Source organism: Aspergillus ochraceoroseus (assembly GCF_002846915.1).
Source record: "Aspergillus ochraceoroseus IBT 24754 chromosome Unknown P175scaffold_3, whole genome shotgun sequence".
NCBI lineage: Eukaryota > Fungi > Ascomycota > Eurotiomycetes > Eurotiales > Aspergillaceae > Aspergillus > Aspergillus ochraceoroseus.
In genome coordinates this window covers 1496158-1514315 of record NW_024468478.1, presented here as the reverse complement: position 1 = coordinate 1514315, position 18158 = coordinate 1496158, and the positions used below count along the sequence as shown (strand labels likewise).

Here is an 18158-nt window from a genome sequence, read left to right as displayed (position 1 = left end):
CCTTTCCTCGTGCGTGGCGTCCGAATATCTTCGGCTCGGGTGGTCTCACTAGTCGTGTGTCGATCGCCAGTGCATGGAGCAGGTGTTCGAAGGCAAGTCACCTGTTATCTATCTAATGATCCTTCGCAACTATTCATCATCATCACAACTTCTGTCAACGCAATATCCTTGGGCTTTCTTTTCTCTTTCAACTTACTTCCAAGGCCTGATTTCTGACTGTTAAACTGCATGCCTCTACCAGACAATTTGTTTGGTTCACATACCTCAACAGATCTAAAGTCTGGGTCGCTTTCTCCACGAACCCCACCATTATCCATCTTGACCGCTCTGAACAGTCGGACGTACCATATCTGAGTATGCGGCCCTCCCCCTTCCTTTGTGGTCTGACTATTGATTGATCTCATTCCCCTCCCTCATATTCGTATCTTCCGTTTTCTCTCATTTTGCATCTTTCTGCCCGTCTCTCATCTCTCTGCTCTACTTCTCTCTTTGCTGACTCGACTTTCAGCGTTATGCAGCCAAACCACTATGACCTTCTGGGTCAGGTGCAGGATGAACCCAGAGCTCCTAATCGAATGACGTGGGAGACCCCTCAGTCACGTTTGCCATCGGGTGTCGCACCCACGAGATCAGAAGGTAGGCTGTTCTTCGTCCTGTGTCAACCCAGATATTTTGAATCCGGATTGTCTGTCCCTGTGCGATTTTCGCTGAGAAGACCCGACATGCATCTACCTCTTGTTCCATACCGCGCTTCTATTCTGTACTATGACCACAGTTATAGCCATGTACTCACTCCAATACTATATAGATTCCTGGATTGAGGTATCGTCGCAGCCGTCTTCCTCGTCCCTGTCTTCGGCTGCTACCAATGACGACATCATAACTACCGGCCTCCGTGTTCAACAAAACGAATCTAGTCATTACCGCCGCAGTCGCCGCCGGCGTCTACAACATCTTGCGGCTGTCGCTACCGCGCAGGTTGATTACTCGTCTCGCGAGCCTAGCAGTAGTCAAGATGAATACGAAGAGAGTGAGAGTGAATCAGACCGTGTTCTGAGCAGCTCGAATGAAGATATCGGCCAGCGAACCCATGTTGACTCCTACCTACCTCAACCCAGTGCGCCAGATGCCAGCCCCTCAAGCGATGAGGATGATAGCTCCACCGCACTTGGAATGCGTATTAGCTCATCGCCATTTATCCCTCAACCAAACGTCTTTTCACACCCCCCTGCTTCTCAACACCCTTCCTGGACCAGGCCCACTGAGGCACGTCGCTCTCAGCCTCTCAGCGAAGTGTCCACATCCAGCCGTCGAACTGCCATCCGAAGGAGCTCGCAAGCTAGTGCACACTCTGCTCGACGACCATCGAACCAACAGCACAGTCCATACAATCTGATTTCACCCTCCCACCATGCAGATCACGATGCGGCTCTGCGCGCCAGTCTTTCTACCTTGCTTTCGTGCGCCGCCGCCGCACGAGGTCTTCCGAAATCAGACCCGCAACCTTCTCCTTCTGGTCCTTCCAGAGCGCAACCGGCGTCATTCCGCCTTGTATCAGAATCGGTGGCAATGGGGGAGGAAGCCCGCGAGGATGACCCTCCTTCCGAAACAGAAATCAGCGTTTCACCCCACTCTCAGCGACCCAAACAATATCAACAATCTCCACCACCATACTCCCCACGGGGAATTTCCTCCACCCGTGCAAAGCGCCGTTCAAGCACCTCCAAAGACCGTGGAGGCCATTCGTCTACCAAAAAGAGCCGTCGAACAGGCAATGCGGAATCTTCCTCGGCCGTTATGACTTGGGTCATCAGTGCCGGCGTTGTGGTGCTTTTCTCCGCCATCAGCTTTTCCGCTGGATATGTACTTGGTAGAGAAGTGGGTAAGCTAGAGGCAAACACCGGAGTAGGGACTGTTTTAGGAGACAATAGCCTCACCGCAGGCAAAGCATCTGCGGCCTGTGGTCAAGAAGCAGTTCGGGGTGGCCTCAGGCGATTCCGATGGAGCCCCGGGTCTGCTGGATCTGGAGTCATTGCTTAGATTTTTAAGGGGTTTCCCTGTAAACATCGGCTGGGAACCCATTCCGTATCCACAATATTCACGGATCTATTTGGATGCCAACAATGCTTACGACAACGACGACAACGACGACGATGATGATAGTTCATAGTTTTGGGGGGGTGCGGAGAGCAAGCTACGGCGATTCCTTTCTTTTAGTGTTTTTTCCTCCTTGTGTTTGTTGGATTGAGGGTTGCATAGCCTTGTTTTGGTATCCCTACACGATTCAGGCCGTGGGCCTACCGGGAGCAAAAGTTCCTTGCAGAACATGCCTACGATGTTACTTGTGAGGATTTTTATCATTACCCTGGAGTTTTTAATTTGGTTACATGGTTGTTTTGACATTTGATGGCAGGCTATACCCATCTCGACTGTTTGGCATTGGAAATAATGATAATCCCAGATCAATACAATTTTTTTTCAAAGAGAGATAGATATATTTACTTAGGTATATAATGTATTGCAGCATTGGAATGCCCCATCCAGTGATATAAGTAGCAAAGTAGTGGTCTCTCTTATCAGCTCAAAATAGGCTTGGCGAAAGATGACCCAGATCAAACAGAGCAAACAACCACGACCCATTTCTCTCTCCACATTCGCGATCTATCGGTGGTGAGGTTTTGATTTATTAGCCTGCGTGCAGGTGTTCTTTGAGTTTTAATGAAGGCATGGAATGTCCTCTAGAATTGCAGCCATCACTGAAGGTTCGCATAGGAATTGATTCTGCCGGATTCGTGTTCTACAGCGGTGTTGGGAATCCCGCGCGTCTGTGTCGCGTCCTCTCCCGATTCCATTATAGTGAACAAGATACCTCCACGACGAGCGAGGGTAAACCACGATTAAACGGCCATTGTTTGAGTCAGATAGCGGATAAATAATGTCGACCCGTCACCCGTCACGTCCCCGTCGTATTGATGACGCCCTTTCCCAGCTCATCGACTCTCTAACTCCGCCGCTACCTCTGTCTGCCATAGGAGATGAATATTTGGATGATGCTGAAGAAGCGCTGGCAGCAGCAGAAGAACAGAAGCATCAGGAACATCTCGAACGCTCATGGCGTATTATTGATGCTCATTCCAGTGCCGCGAATGACCCTTCCTCGCCGTCTGGAGTTCCAGGGAGTCTAGGCCTCGGTCGTCGAGGTAGCTTAGCAGGTGGAGAGAACATCAACAACGCCTCAGACTTGATAAAACGGAAACTGCTACGCGAGAATGCGAGCCCTGATAAGGCTGTCCGATTTTCAAACTTATACTCTCGTCTCTTAACCCAGCCGGTCCTGTCGCAAAAATGGGGAATCCTCTATCTGCTTTATCGACTCTCTACCTCAGATGACTCAGAAGGAAATGCCGATGATGACGGACGGTCTCGCAGCCCGCTGATGGATCAAACAAAGTTACAACGGATGTTATGGAAAGATCAGAGGGCTGGACGAGGCATGGCAGAACTCTCGGACGAAGATGGCCCAGCTGCAAGCTCGTCTGCATCTCAGATTCCTGCGCTTATGGAGCGCAAAGCTTCGTTACGGCGTGCAGACTTGGAGAGGGAGCGAGAACGAGATGCGGATCATGGATCAGGGTCAGAGAGGCACCGGATGAGCCGTCAGCACGAACCGGGAACGACGAAAGATCCTCGTGGGGAGGAGCAATTGTCTACAGATCGCCACCCCAGGGACCCGGAGAAGGATGACAACCCAACGCGGCCCGTTGAGCAGGGATTATTGCGCGATTTACCCTTTAACTTACAAGGTTTATCATCTTCCGACCTACAGTTTTCTTCTGCGACAACGCTTAAACTACCTCCGACCCTGCCGCTCCCCATGGTATCTCTTCTAAACGCCCTAGCAGAGCCATGTCTGTTATATCGGGGTCTTTCAACGTTTGTTGAAGGCAGTGGCGGAGGGCTTGTTAGTCAGAGCTTGCGGGCAGCTATCTCAAACGAACTCCGCTCTTACCTAGGGTTAGTAGCGACATTAGAAGGTGAGATTCGTAGGGCACTGGCTGCTCCCGAGGAATCTGCTGGGTCTAAGAGTGGCGTTACCTTGAAAAGGTGCGTGGTATGGACGAGGGATGCGACGATGGCGCTACGGTTAATGAGTTTGATTGTCGAAGAATCGAAAAGTAAGCATACTTATCTTTCTGGAGTAATTTCCGCTCTGACATGTTACAGACAAAAAGGGTGGCCAGTTGATCTCGTTGATCCATGGCTTCTCGACCTCTCACGGAGATCCTTTCGTATGCAGTTTCGCAGAGAAGCTTCTCACCCATATTACCAGACCATTTTATGACATGTTACGGCTGTGGATCTACGACGGCGAACTATCAGACCCGTACAAAGAATTTTTTGTCGTTGAGCCGGAATTTAGGCCGAGTACAGATCCACGCCGTATTGCAACCAGCGTCTGGGAAGATAAATACAAGTTGGACGACGACATGGTGCCGTCAATTATCACTCAGGATTTTGCAAAGAAGGTGTTCCTCATCGGGAAATCATTGAACTTCATTCGATATGGCTGTGGTGATTCTGCATGGGTCGAAGCGTATTCCAAGGAAGCCTCCAAAGAACTCCGGTACGGTGATACCGCCAGCCTCGAAACGTCCATTGACGAAGCCTACAAGACTACTATGGCACGACTAATTCATCTCATGGACGACAAATTTAAGCTTTTCGACCACCTCCGCGCGCTGAAGAAATATTTATTATTGGGCCAAGGAGATTTCATTGCTTTATTGATGGAGTCGTTGGCCTCAAACCTCGATCGTCCCGCAAACTCACAGTACAGGCATACACTGACTGCCCAGTTGGAGCACGCTATTCGTGCTTCAAATGCGCAATATGATTCGCCTGATGTTCTTCGACGTCTGGATGCGCGGATGCTGGAGCTAAGCCATGGTGAGATTGGCTGGGACTGCTTTACTCTGGAGTATAAGATCGATGCGCCCGTAGACGTTGTCATCACCCCATGGGGCTCCACTCAGTACCTGAAGGTCTTCAACTTCCTGTGGCGCGTGAAGCGTGTGGAATTTTCTCTGGGCAGCACCTGGCGACGTTGTATGACCGGGGCCAGAGGCGTACTGGGCAGCGTCGACGACAAGGTTGGCGCTGATTGGAAACGAGCCAGGTGCGCTATTGCGGAGATGATCCATTTCGTTTGCCAACTCCAATACTACATTCTCTTCGAAGTCATCGAGTCTAGCTGGGATCAATTAGAGGCCTCAATTTCCAAACCAGGATGCACGCTTGACGACCTGATTGAAGCCCACACGAAGTACCTTAACTCCATCACGCACAAGGGTCTCCTAGGTTCCTCAACCTCATCAAAGGGCAGCTCCAGCAGCTCTACGAGCAAACCGGAAGAAGGCTTTCTGAGCCAGTTACACCAGATCCTCAAGACAATGCTCGCATACAAGGACGCAGTAGACGGACTATACTCCTTTTCCGTCGCAGAATTCACCCGAAGACAAGAACTAAATGCAAAGATCGAGACCCGTACCGCCCAAGGCCAGTGGGGGGTCACGGAGCGTGATCTCATCTCGTCCCGTCACGGACCGACCCACAAGGCCTCTGCGTCATCCTCATTTTCCTACACGCCAAACATCGCGAACGTCGTCGATGACATGGGCACTCCGTCCTCCCTTGCCGGTCACGATCTCTCAACCGATGACCAGATGCTCGCCTCGCTCCGTGTGCGACTCCGGGATCTTTCAGCGGATTTCCGCTCAAGACTCAACATGCTACTAGGTGATCTTGCTTACCAGCCGGACGTCGACATGCGCTTCCTAGGAGTCGTGATGAACTTCAACGAGGTCTATGAGCCGGTTCGTAGACGAAGAGCAACGGGAGTTAACTCCCGAGACAGAGAGAGAGCACGACGTAAAGCCGGCCCACCTGGAGCGAATCCGGAAAGTCATCAGACGCCACAGGAGCTAAGTAAGGAGAAGAAAGATTCAAATGGACAGCAGCGGTTCATTTTTTGACATCAATTTGGTTGTTTTTATATATTTCTTTCTTTCTTTCTTTCTTTCTTTCTTTCTTCTATACGGTATCGAAGCATAAAGCTCGGGTTGGCCGGCGGAGTCTTGGAACAGGTAAAACCAGAAGGGGAAAACTGGCATGGTAATGTAAATGATGATTGTACGTACGTTTGTCCATATAGATATCATATTATCATATTACCCATAAATGGAGAGTTTTATATATTCCTTAATTTATTTTATTTTATATATATATATATTTAGCCCTGGCATTACTTAAACCACGTCCTCGAAAAATACGGATCCCGCGCACCTCACCTCCCGTGGAAATTTTCCCGCAAACAAAAATAATTTCCCCAACTCCAAGTTCTCAACCACAACTACGAAAAATCTTCCCTTCCCCTTTTCTCTACCAATTCCAGTGCTCCCCGGGAATCAATTATTGTCGCGACAAAGAGCACCCCCGAAAAGCAATACAGTCATCTAGCCTTCGCCTCCGCCTGCGCCTCGCTTGCATTTCATGGCGGGTGAGAAAAATTCGCCGGACGAGCGCGCCTCGAAAAAGCATAAGCGCGTTAAGGATACGACAGATGGGGAAAAGGATTCTTCAGCAGTGAAGCGCAAGGATAAGAAAAGAAAGGAGGTTGTTGAAGCTGAGGCTGAGGCCGAGGTTGAAGAGAAGGAGAATGCTGAGGATGGAGTGAATAAGAAAGGGAAGAAGCAGAAGCGTGAGAGCAAGAAACGGCGGCTGCAGGAGGATGATAACGAGGGTGGGGAGGAGGATGCGTCAAAGGAGGAGAAAGAGGTAGAGTCGCGGAAGAAAAAGAAGAAGAGGGTTTCGTTTGCGGCGGACGCGAAGGTCGAGGATGGAGATGAAGATGAAGATAAGGATGAGGATGAGGATATGAATGACCAATCTGTGGTTGAGGCGGATGCGGAAGCCGAGGCGGATGATGAAAGCGACGACGCCAGCAAGAAGGAGAAGAAGAAGCAGAAGAAGAAAGAGAAGAAAGACAAAAAGAAGAGCAAGGAGGGAAATTCGAATGGTTCTACGACGAATGATGCCTCCGCGGCGAAAGAGGAAGCCCACGATGCTCCTATCCTTTCCTACCTTAGCCTCTACCATAGCAGCCGATCTGCGTGGAAGTTTCAGAAGAATCGGGAGACGCAGCTGTTCAAATATGTTTTATCGTTGGAGCATGTTCCCGTTCGGTATAACACCGCTCTACTTTCTTACCTACAGGGATTGAAGGGCGAAGCCGCAAAGCAGCGGCTACGTGAAGTCGCCGGGGCTGCTGTCAAGACGGACATTGAGGAAACGCAACCTGAGAGTAGCAACACGGAATCTACAGAGGATGTTGAAGAGCCCGAAGACAAGACTGATTCGCCGATGGTGAAGTACAGAAAGGCAGTGTACGCTTTCAGAACGGATTTGGCCGAGGGCAAGTCGACGGATACTACGCCGGAGTCTCTTGTTGGTGATGCAGAGCTCGTGAAACGATTCGAAAAGCGACAGCGTGCCGAAGTCGTCCTGTTTGCTGTTGACGGAAGGGTGTTCACGATGCGAAAGCTCAAGGCTCCTCCGCAGAAAGGAAAAGGCACTGCAGTTCAGAGCCAGCCAACCAAGAAAAAGAAGAAGAATAGGACTGCCTTTATCGAAATTTCGAGCAGCAGCGAGAGCGACAGCAACAGCGACAGCGACGACGGGAAACGAAAAAAGACCAAGTCCAGCAAATCGTCGTCAGAATCAAGCAGTGACAGTGATTCTGACAGTTCATCCTCATCCTCTTCGTCCTAGATTCCTAGGAGGAACTTTCTATGATCCATCTTTCCGCGATTACCTCGATGTTCAAGTGAAAAAAGTTTTGATATTCTTTGGCATGGCGGCGTCCTTCTACTTAATGATTGGTTTGGTCAACCAAAAGATTCCAGCATATACTGCTTTATGGTGTATAAATATGTATTAGAGCATAGAAACAACATATATACAAATTAGTTATACCAAGCAGAGGAATTCCATCCGTAACGTAGAGAATTTGATGGGCATCGAGGCTGAAGGCGGTGACGATAGAGCTTACTCAAATTGGGCCCAGAAGCTTAGAGCTTCGGCCAGGCACCCTTTAGCACGCGTCCTCTGCACTCCAACCACCTTTCATCCCCCATTCCTCCTCTCCCCGCACTGTGATACCTTTTTTCTCTTCATCATCTTCTCTGTCTAGTTTGATTCTGTTGCCCAGTTGTTGATTTCTATCACCGCAGCCATGTCCGGTAGGATCCCGAACCGTCTTGACCGACCTGACTTACATGACTTCATTGGCTGACCTCTCTCTCTCTCTCTCTCTCCCCCCACAAACAGGAAGCGCAGGTTACGACAGACACATCACGATCTTCTCCGACCAAGGTCGTCTGTATCAAGTTGGTATGCACATTCTACGCCCGATACAGCTCCCCTGGGTCGGCCCTGCACCACCCACCTCTCTCGCAAGCACCAAGTCCTATGATCGAGATATCACTGACCAGGAGTCCTATGCCCCACAGAATATGCCTTCAAAGCCATCACCGCTGCAAACATCACCTCTCTAGGTGTGAGAGGCAAGGATTGTGCCGTGGTGTTGTCCCAGAAGAAAGTCGCCGTAGGTTGACCGGTACCAAAGGACGACGATTATCCGCTTCCATTTCTGATAAATGGTTCTAGGATAAATTAATCGACCCATCGTCCGTTTCGCATGTATTCCGGCTCTCTCCTTCAGTGGGCTGTGTGATGACCGGCTCCATCGCAGATGCTCGAGCTTGTGTTGATCGTGCTCGTGGCGAGGCCGCTGAATTCCGATACAAGTACGGCTACGAAATGCCCTGCGATGTCCTCGCCAAGCGTCTTGCCAATATCAACCAGGTTTACACACAAAGGGTGCGTTATCATCATCCAGCCTTTTTCTTCTTGCATGTCCACTATTTTTGGATATGGACTTCATTCCACAATTTTCACCACGACAAGACTGGGAACTGACTCGAATCTGTGTTGCAGGCTTACATGCGCCCCCTAGGCGTTGCAATGACACTTATCTCTGTCGACTCGGAGAATGGCCCACAACTCTACAAGTGTGACCCGGCTGGGTACTACGTCGGATACAAGGCGACTGCATCGGGCCCGAAACAGCAGGAGGCCCTCAATCACTTGGAGAAGAAGCTGAAAAACAAGGATTACGCAGAGGGCAGCTGGGAGGAAGTGGTGGAATTGGGGATTACGGCGTTGAGCAGCGTGCTGAGTGTGGACTTCAAGAAGCACGAATTGGAGATTGGCATTGTCGGGGGACCCCGGGCAGACGGACAGGAAGGCACAGATCCCAACTTCCGAGCTCTGACGGAGGAAGAGATCGATGAACGGCTGCAGGCTATCAGCGAAAAGGATTAATCGTATTTATTGGTAGACGCAACACGATACATGAATCGCACTTTGATATAATTTTTTTTTTTTCGAGGAATTGATTACTTTTTTCCTTTGGTTGTTCAATATCACAGAGTCCGGGTTCCGTGGGAGTAAGTAAGGTTTCCTTGCAGACGGTGACACCAGGCAAGCCCAATGCAGGGGGGGGGGGGGGACGCTCCTTGAAGAGATTGTGGCGATTGTTCATGGATATGGACCTGGATGGATAATTGATTGATGAGGGAAAGGGGCGGACAGTAATATCAGCATCAGCACGCATAGATAGAAGTTGACGTTGGAATTTCTCAATCTTACAGGTTCAAGAGAACCTGCAGGGGAGGATATGATGATAATACAGTACTGGAGAAGCCAACAGAGTATATAATTTGGGAGGGGAAAATTGCCACCGTCGGAAAAGAAATGTTGGAGTGCTGCACTCAGTGAATGCAACCAGCACCACCATAAAGCAGCATCACCATAAAGAAGAAGATAGCGACACGTGACTACTCTGTGTATTTAAGGCCACCGTTTCCTTCTAGATCTCCATGCTTCCTCCAAGCATCTCTCTATTTCCTAGTTAGACCAAATTGAATTCATTTCGGTCAACTTTCTACCGTCATAGTTTGACGACCTCTTATCAGGTTATGAGCCCTCCTTGAGGTTCTATTTTATGCTTCATAGACCTCTAAAACTCTTATCATACCCCTGTACCCCTGTACAGTGATCTGCTCCCTGATTGGAAAGAGATCCTGGCAGAAATATTACCTACTGCTGTTGTGTTACACCACCTGTACTGCTGTTGTGTTACTCTACCTGGGCGATAGTGTGTGGAAAATCTCCACAATTTGACCAAAATGGCAACTGAATCTACCCCTGGCGGATATCCTGACATCCCTGACTTACCACACCTACCTTCGATGGCTACTACCCCGTTTACTGATGGCCGAAATCAAGCAATAAAGCTGAAGAATGGCACATTCAACTTGAGCCCGATAATGGTGTTGGAAAATAATTCAAAATTCGAAATCTGGGCTTTATTTGCACAAACAGAGCTAAGGCTTCACAAGATGGATGAGCTTCTTGAAAGCAATATTCCTAGACCACAACTTGATGATCCTAAGTACGAATTATGGGAACTTCTTTCACAAACAGCAGCTAGTTGGATGCTACGTTCAATAAGCGAGAAACTAGTAGAGGAACTACTAATAGATGCTGCCCCACACATCTTTGCAGATGATTTCATACGGAAGTTACGAAGGATAGTTGTTGGTGGTGGTCAAAGATATGCATACCGGACATGGAGAGAAGCTGTCGAAATCAAGCGTGAGAATTATGCAACTATTGATGAGTTTGTATCAGACTTTATCCGGAAGACGAATGCTTCTAATAGGTTGAAAATGGTTATTATACCCTATCAAGCAGTTGCTGTGATGCTTCGGGAGCTTGAAAGGGACAATATGAGCTTCGTGGATTTAACCTTGAACAACCTAGGTGACAATCCTATTGAAACAACTACATGGAAGCATTTTTATGCTATATGTAACGCGGTAAAGGACAAAGTTCGGGAGAATCTGTTGTCTAATATCATGTCTAATGCTGCGATGCCGGCCACGAATACACCAAATTCTCAACTGACGATGAATAATAGAAGGAGGCAGCAGCAACAGCGGAAACATGCACCACCACAGAATGTGACAGTTACAGGCCATATTGACTATTGGTTAAAGCGATCGAGGAAACCTGGAATGCTATGCCCATTTTGTGAGGAGGAAAAACATGATACCAAGGACTGCCCATATTTGGTGATTGACAAGCGGAAGGAAGGGTGGAGACCAACTTCAACACTTTGGTGCTTCAAGCCACACAAGTTGAAGAATAGGAATAATTCGACCCAAAACCAAGCTATTACCCCAGCTGTACAAGCTAATGCTATTCCGGATGCCAATAATTTCATGCTGTCTGGAGTCAACATACCAATAGCTTCGACATTGACTACCTTCAGGAATAGGTGGCTATGTGACTCCGGAGCAGGCTATGCAGTATGCAACAATTGTGATCTCTTTGACAACCTAATTAAAGATCCAAATAGCTTCAAGAATTATGGTTTTATCACCTCCGATGGTAAGGTAGTATATCCCCAAGGTCGTGGAAAAGTGACAATTCAATTTAAATTGGATGATGGTACTTTAACATCATACCAAATGGAATGTCTTTGGAATCCAAATGCACCATGCAACCTGATGCCAGCAGAAAGAATGAAGGTGGAATTGGGAATCTATTTTGACTCGAAAAATCAATGCATTCGTGAGATGGCAACAGACAAGGTAATTGGATACACTGTCTTGGATAACAATGTCCCATTTTTGGTTCTGAATGAGGCGGTGATCATGCCCACCATACCAATGGACTTATTACATCGATGATTAGGTCATCTATCAATTAAACAATTGAAGCGCAACAAGGCAATGCTTTATGATGAAAGTAATGACTCGGCTACTGATGACTTGCCTGCTGCTAATTGGAATACTGAACCACACTGCGAAGCATGTCAATTGTCAAAATCAAAGAAAAAGATATCCCGAAAACCATAACCACGTGCGACAAAACCATTGCAATTCATACACGTGGATCTCCAAGAAATCAAACCAATTGGAAGAGATGGTATTAGGTATGTCCTACTGGTTCTAGATGATCATTCTAGATGCCTTTTTGCACGATATTTGAAGGCGAAAAGCGAATCTTCAAAGGCATTAAAGGAAATGCACAATGGTTGGCTGAATATGACTGGTATCCATGTTGGAAGGGTCAGATTTGACTCTGCTCCTGAATTTAATGAGTATGCTAGGTGAAGCAAGGATTTTGGCACTATATGTGAACCAACACCACCACGAACCCCCGAGGAAAACGGCGCTATTGAACGGTTTGGTGGCTATGTGATCCAGACTGCCCGCACAATGTGCATACAAGCAAAAATGGAGCCAACAATGTGGCCGTATAGTGTGGATACAGCGGTCTATATTTTGAATAGGTTGGTCAGGGAAGGTAATGATGAAGGAAAGCCACCCGTGCAACTTTTTTGTGAAGGATTGAATATCCCAATTGGAGACATTAATCTACGATATATTCGTGTATGGGGATGCAAGGTATTTGTGAATATCCCACACGAGGATAGGGTTAAAAGTATGAAAATGTTGTCTAGAGCAAAAATTGGTCGACTGGTTGGATATGATGGAGATCATATCTACAAGGTATGGTATCCAGATACAGGGAAGATAATTCAGTCAAGGGATGTGATATTTGATGAAGGTGATACTGATGGAATGGATGGAATGCAATCACGACTTCCTAATGGACCAAAACCAAATAATAATAGTCCATCTGGAGCAACTGCATCTATTAATGCTGAAAGGGGAAGAACAACCCATGATAGTGCATCTCAAAACAACACTATTCCCCAAACCTTACCATTAGCAAATGACAACGAAGTTATTACAGGGAGAATTCAAACGTTGACACCTGATCCAGCCCTACCCGAACCAAGCCTATCCAACCCAGAGGCAGGTGCCGACTTGATATATCTGCGCCCACCTACCTCTGGGGCTGTCGCTAAAACCACCCTACCCGACCCAGAGGCAGGTATCGAACTCATCATACCCGAGCGGCCACCTGCCTCTGGGCCTGCCTCCGGGGCTGTTTCCGAAACCATCGCCAAGCGAAACAATCGAGCGATTAGCAAGGATGTGGAGGAGATAGTAAGACCTAGCGTGGAGGAACAATCTAGGCAGGGTGGATATGAAGGAATAATCGACCGTTTTACTGTGGATAATCCATATGCTGGTCAACCTATTTTTGAAAGGATGCCAGTATTACGACCAATGCAAAGGCTTCCAGAGTCATTTACCCGATACAGGGAGGTCTCACCAGTTTTGGAACCTTCTGAAGATGACTATGCTCCAACAACTCCGGATGCACCAAAAAGGAAGCGTTTGAAGACCAGAAAGCAGGTCAAATTCAATATTGGGAAAGCAGAAACGGTCGACCAGGTGAAGGCATGGAATCCTGCTAGTAGGGATACTAGTAGCAGTATTACTGCTCCACGGAGATCTTCAAGATCTACAAAGGGTCAATACCAAAGTATTCGCTTTGAAGATGAGCAGGCAAAGCAACTACAGGAAGAGGAGGTAAAACGGGAATAATAATCTCAATCCCGGTCCATATCACCTCCAAAAATGCTTCCAGAAACGCCTCGTCCACCAGGATCCTATCCAAAGCCAGAAGAATCACCCAACACAATTGCTGCAGCATTACCAGATCCTGGTAGTTTTACACCAGAGATCAAGCCCATGAAGACTTATGAAGTCAGAATCCCACAGACCTATACCCAAGCAATGAAGTCACCACAAAAGGATTACTGGATACAAGCAATGTAAAGTCAAATTAGCAAGCTTGAAGCTATTCAGACTTATGAATTTGTGCCATTACCAAAGGATGCAAAGGTCTTACCAGGAAAATGGGTGTATGACTTGAAGTCAGATGTGGATAATAATGTGTTGCAATTCCGTGCAAGATGGGTTGTGTGTGGAAACTTCCAAAAACCAGGCATAGACTTTGACCAAGTCTACTCCCCAGTGGTAGTAGATGCTTTGGTAAAGCTATTTTTAAGCATGGTTGCTCGTTTTAATTTGAAATGGGCACAATTCGACATGGTGACTGCCTATCTTAATGCGATGATCAAGGATCGAAAGATCTATATGCGCCAACCGACTGGTTTTAATGAGCAAGATGGTGTGGTATGTCTACTACTCCGAGCCCTATATAAATTACGACAGTCAGTATTTCTTTGGCACGAGGAATTCCATGATATTCTGGTGAAAATTGGCATGAAGGCAATTAACGAAGACCCATGCTTCTACCATGACCCAGACCAGCAGCTAATGCTTATTATCTATGTTGATGATGCAATAGTTGCTGGCCCTGATGAAGCAAATATTCAATAATTCATGGATAAGCTGGAAAAACATTTCAAATTGAAGCGACTGGGTGAACCTGTACGATTCTTGGGATACGACATTTACAGACTGCTCAGTGGTCCAATATTAATATCCCAACATGCATACATCCAAAAGATGCTCCACAAATGGAATTTCCATGGTCTTTGGCCATGTCATACACCAATGACTCCGGGATGGAAATCAACTGGAGAGACGCCAGACACTAGCAGCGTTGTTCCAGACGCCATGTGTGCCTCTGCTGGTGAAGATGATATTGCCCACTACCAGGAGCTGACTGGATCGTTGAATTGGATTACTATTCGGACCCGACCGGATATTCAATATGCAACAACACGACTGCTACGGAGGAATCATAATCCTAGCAAGTCAGACTATGATGCAGTCAAACGAGTTTTCTGATATTTGAAGAAGACCTCAGACTATGCAATAGTCTTAGGTTATTCAGATGATCCATTACATGCATATGTTGACGCCTCCCATGCAGATTGCGAAGACAAGAAGTCGACAGAAGGCTTCATATTTTTCATATTTGGAGCACCAATTGCATGGAGATCAGCAAAGCAATCACTGGTTGCCCCAAGTTCAACTATTGCTGAATTTATTGCATGGGATGCAGCAACGAAGCTAGCGATATGGCTACAAAAGCTGTGTACGGCTATTGGACTAGAAAAGTCTGCAAAAGGTGCCATACCTTTACATACTGATTCTGCAAATGCTATTGCTTTGGTAAAGAAGCCAAATTACACGTCTATACTCCGCTGGATAGACATTCGCTACTTCTTTGTCAAAGAGGCAATCAAAAATGGCAGAATTCAGCTGCAAATGGTAGGTGGAGAGGACAATGTCGCTGATGGACTAACTAAGGCACTACCAACTGCGAAATTTGATGAATTTGTCGAGAGGTTGGGTTTTGGCAGTTTGGAGATGGACTCTGAATAGCTTCATGTAATAAACGTGTCGCTAAGGGGGGTGTGTTGGAGTGCTGCACTCAGTGAATGCAACCAGCACCACCATAAAGCAGCATCACCATAAAGAAGAAGATAGCGACACGTGACTACTCTGTGTATTTAAGGCCACCGTTTCCTTCTAGATCTCCATGCTTCCTCCAAGCATCTCTCTATTTCCTAGTTAGACCAAATTGAATTCATTTCGGTCAACTTTCTACCGTCATAGTTTGACGACCTCTTATCAAGAAATGAATGATGACAGACTTGAGTACGTTAACTAATATTTGGATTTAACTATTAGTTACTTTCTTGGAGACCGGATTGAATTGAAACATTTTTTTCGTGATAGAAAAGAAAGAACCACCAGAGTGAGCCTAAGGCTGCATGAGGTGTCTGTTCAGCTGGCGTTTGGCTGTGGCTGAGCTGTAAAGATTTCGCTCTGTTGGGTGGTTCCTGAACTTGTTTCCATCCAATCTCATCATCTCGGGTCTTTTGTTATTCGGTATAAACGCTTTCTTGTTCAGACAGAGTGTGGCGATATCCACAATGTCAAACTAGTTTGACACCCAGCTGGCTCCTCTTCCCAGTTACCAGAGTGAGTGCTATCCTCTCTCCACCACTGCATACAGGATCTCCACTCTCTCTTTGGGATCCAGCACTTGGATAGTCAATTAATCAATCTATCAACCAGATTCCTTCAGCCTGTCACGTTCGAATCTATTCTTATCCCAAATCCCATCCATCCATGTATGTATGATCTCCGGCCCTGGCCCAGCTGCTTAGGCTCGCGCTTAGCGGCCAAGGTCTTTGCTTCTTTTGTGGGAGTCTACTCCAGTAAAAATTCAGAGCTAAAATTGTTTGGAACACATGGTTTTTCCCACGGGTCCCGGTCCCTCCCTCCGTATAGATCCACCAGAGGTTTGGCATCATCTCCAGCTGTGATGTCTCTGATCTCCCGACATCAGCGATCCATTGGTGCAGCCAGCCACGACGAATGATGATCCGCTTTCTGCAATTCTCTCCGTCCGTTGCGATGATGGTCCAAACCTCTATCCAAGAAAGGTGGCCCGGGAGAGTGTATATATCTCACCCACAACCGGAGGGAACTTGGAATTGTACATGGATCACTTCAATTCTATCCTACTCGAAGGAGCTAGACAGTCTCTCATTCTTTCTTTCACTTGTCATCTCTTTCGTTAATTCATCAATTGTCGTTATTCCCCACGATATTATTAAAAAAAAAAAAAAAAAAAAAAAAAAGCTCCAACTATCTAATCAATAGCACAATGGCTGACGGGCGTATGCATTGCCCTCTCGCCCTCAATTGCAAGCGGTATCCCATACTAACAGGATCTCAATATCATAGTCAACCAAGCACGCGCCTTGAGAGTCGCAGAAATCATGAATGACTACCGGACCCTCCTCGTGCATATCTCGCAGCTTAACGTCCGCGCATCGCAAGAAGATCAAGCGGAAGAGGGATTCAGAGAAATCCGAGACTGTCTAGCGGCTGCGAACGCCTTGATGGCTTCGGGCTACAGTCCTAGCGCCCTGCCAGCTCAGGCCTCGAACGAAGAAGCGGAACGAGTCCAATTGCAAAGGTAACCTTTCCAATTCCTTCAATGTCTTATGATTTGGCTCTCTAACATGCAGTAGGGTCATACTCGATGGCAGCGCCCGACGGTTTCAAGCGCATCGAATCTATCTCCGCGCAGCAGCAGCAAAGCGATGGGTTATGCATCGCGAAAATATCCTTCGCGGACATCGACCAGGACCGCAGCATTCTCCGCAATTGAAAGCCATCGGCAATACCTTCCGTCAGGTTTGTTTCCCTCTCTTCCTTGGTCCTGTGTAGAATCATATCTAATAAGGTGGCAGGAACTCGCAGGAGTGACGAACCAATACGTGGCTGCTGACCTCCGCGCTGCTGATATGCGAGCAGGCCACTGGCTCAACGATGACCCGTCCCTCGAGGCGATTCTTTCATGGATCCGGTCACATCCATAATCGACCTTATGTTCGGTTCAGAGTAACTAAGCTTTGGGTTGCAATTGAACCATGCAATTCATCCTTCCGGACAGAAAGGTAGAAAGGCAATGAACGAACTCCCAAGTATGATTTCCAGGATGTCATGAGATATGTGATGGCACTGCTACTGCAGGATCATGCGCAGGACGCATTGATTCTTCTATCTGGAGGAGAGAAAAGTTATATTTCTTCTTCTTCTTCTTCTTCTTTATGTGTATCTGTGTGATACTGTCTTTTCTGTTTTTCTCTATCTGTTTATTTGTTTTGTCTCTTCCCCTACTGTACTATCTATGATGACATGATATCCCTAAGTGCTGGCTCACATTCAATGTTCGATCCTCAGCGAGGCTCTTCTTCTTCTTCTCTTCTACTTCTTCTATCTTGTCGACTAAATTTCTACGTTGAGCTACCATCCTATCTGTACCAGTCAGAGAGACAGGACAAGCTTGGTATTTTGGCCAAGACTAAATTGATGAATTTCGGTTCTTCCAGTTGTATTTTACTGAACAATAATAATCAATCCACCATCATTTCACGAGTGCTCTACCTGGGTAAATCCTGAGATTACCCACCTTAGTCTTACGCCATCATTTCCCCCTGACAGACGCCATCGCCCTACTGCTACTAAAGTAGCACCTACATAAGGTGCCTTACTGGTTGGATCTAGTCGTGTCGTTTCCTGTCAGTCACTGCCATTATCAAGCTAAACTAGTCTTAC

At 47.2% G+C, this 18158-nt stretch overlaps 5 protein-coding genes across 5 annotated transcripts; all 5 read left to right on the top strand.

Moving 5' to 3' along the window:
• Positions 1-508: 508 nt before the first annotated feature.
• P175DRAFT_0500666 (uncharacterized protein) lies at positions 509-2489 on the top strand. Its single transcript, XM_040897000.1, has one exon. It carries the CDS (start codon positions 766-768, stop codon positions 2038-2040), a length of 1275 nt encoding a protein of 424 aa, XP_040753178.1. The 5' UTR covers positions 509-765; the 3' UTR covers positions 2041-2489.
• A 176-nt stretch (positions 2490-2665) lies between these two features.
• Positions 2666-6243, top strand: P175DRAFT_0477321 (tubulin gamma complex associated family protein). The gene is made up of 2 exons (XM_040895316.1): positions 2666-4175; positions 4225-6243. The coding sequence occupies exons 1-2, from the start codon at positions 2936-2938 to the stop codon at positions 6030-6032; spliced, it is 3048 nt and encodes a 1015-aa protein (XP_040753177.1). The 5' UTR covers positions 2666-2935; the 3' UTR covers positions 6033-6243.
• A 156-nt stretch (positions 6244-6399) lies between these two features.
• P175DRAFT_0500664 (WKF domain-containing protein) lies at positions 6400-8019 on the top strand. Its single transcript, XM_040896999.1, has one exon. The coding sequence runs from the start codon at positions 6550-6552 to the stop codon at positions 7825-7827; it is 1278 nt and encodes a 425-aa protein (XP_040753176.1). The 5' UTR covers positions 6400-6549; the 3' UTR covers positions 7828-8019.
• A 185-nt stretch (positions 8020-8204) lies between these two features.
• Positions 8205-9474, top strand: prs2 (proteasome core particle subunit alpha 1). The gene is made up of 5 exons (XM_040894638.1): positions 8205-8297; positions 8386-8448; positions 8568-8662; positions 8725-8937; positions 9055-9474. The coding sequence occupies exons 1-5, from the start codon at positions 8291-8293 to the stop codon at positions 9439-9441; spliced, it is 765 nt and encodes a 254-aa protein (XP_040753175.1). The 5' UTR covers positions 8205-8290; the 3' UTR covers positions 9442-9474.
• Positions 9475-16698: 7224 nt separating this feature from the next.
• P175DRAFT_0508699 (uncharacterized protein) lies at positions 16699-17419 on the top strand (the record flags this gene model as incomplete). Its single annotated transcript, XM_040898374.1, has 4 exons — positions 16699-16711; positions 16779-17013; positions 17069-17234; positions 17291-17419. 4 exons carry the CDS (start codon positions 16699-16701, stop codon positions 17417-17419), a joined length of 543 nt encoding a protein of 180 aa, XP_040753174.1.
• Between the last annotated feature and the right edge of the window lie 739 nt (positions 17420-18158).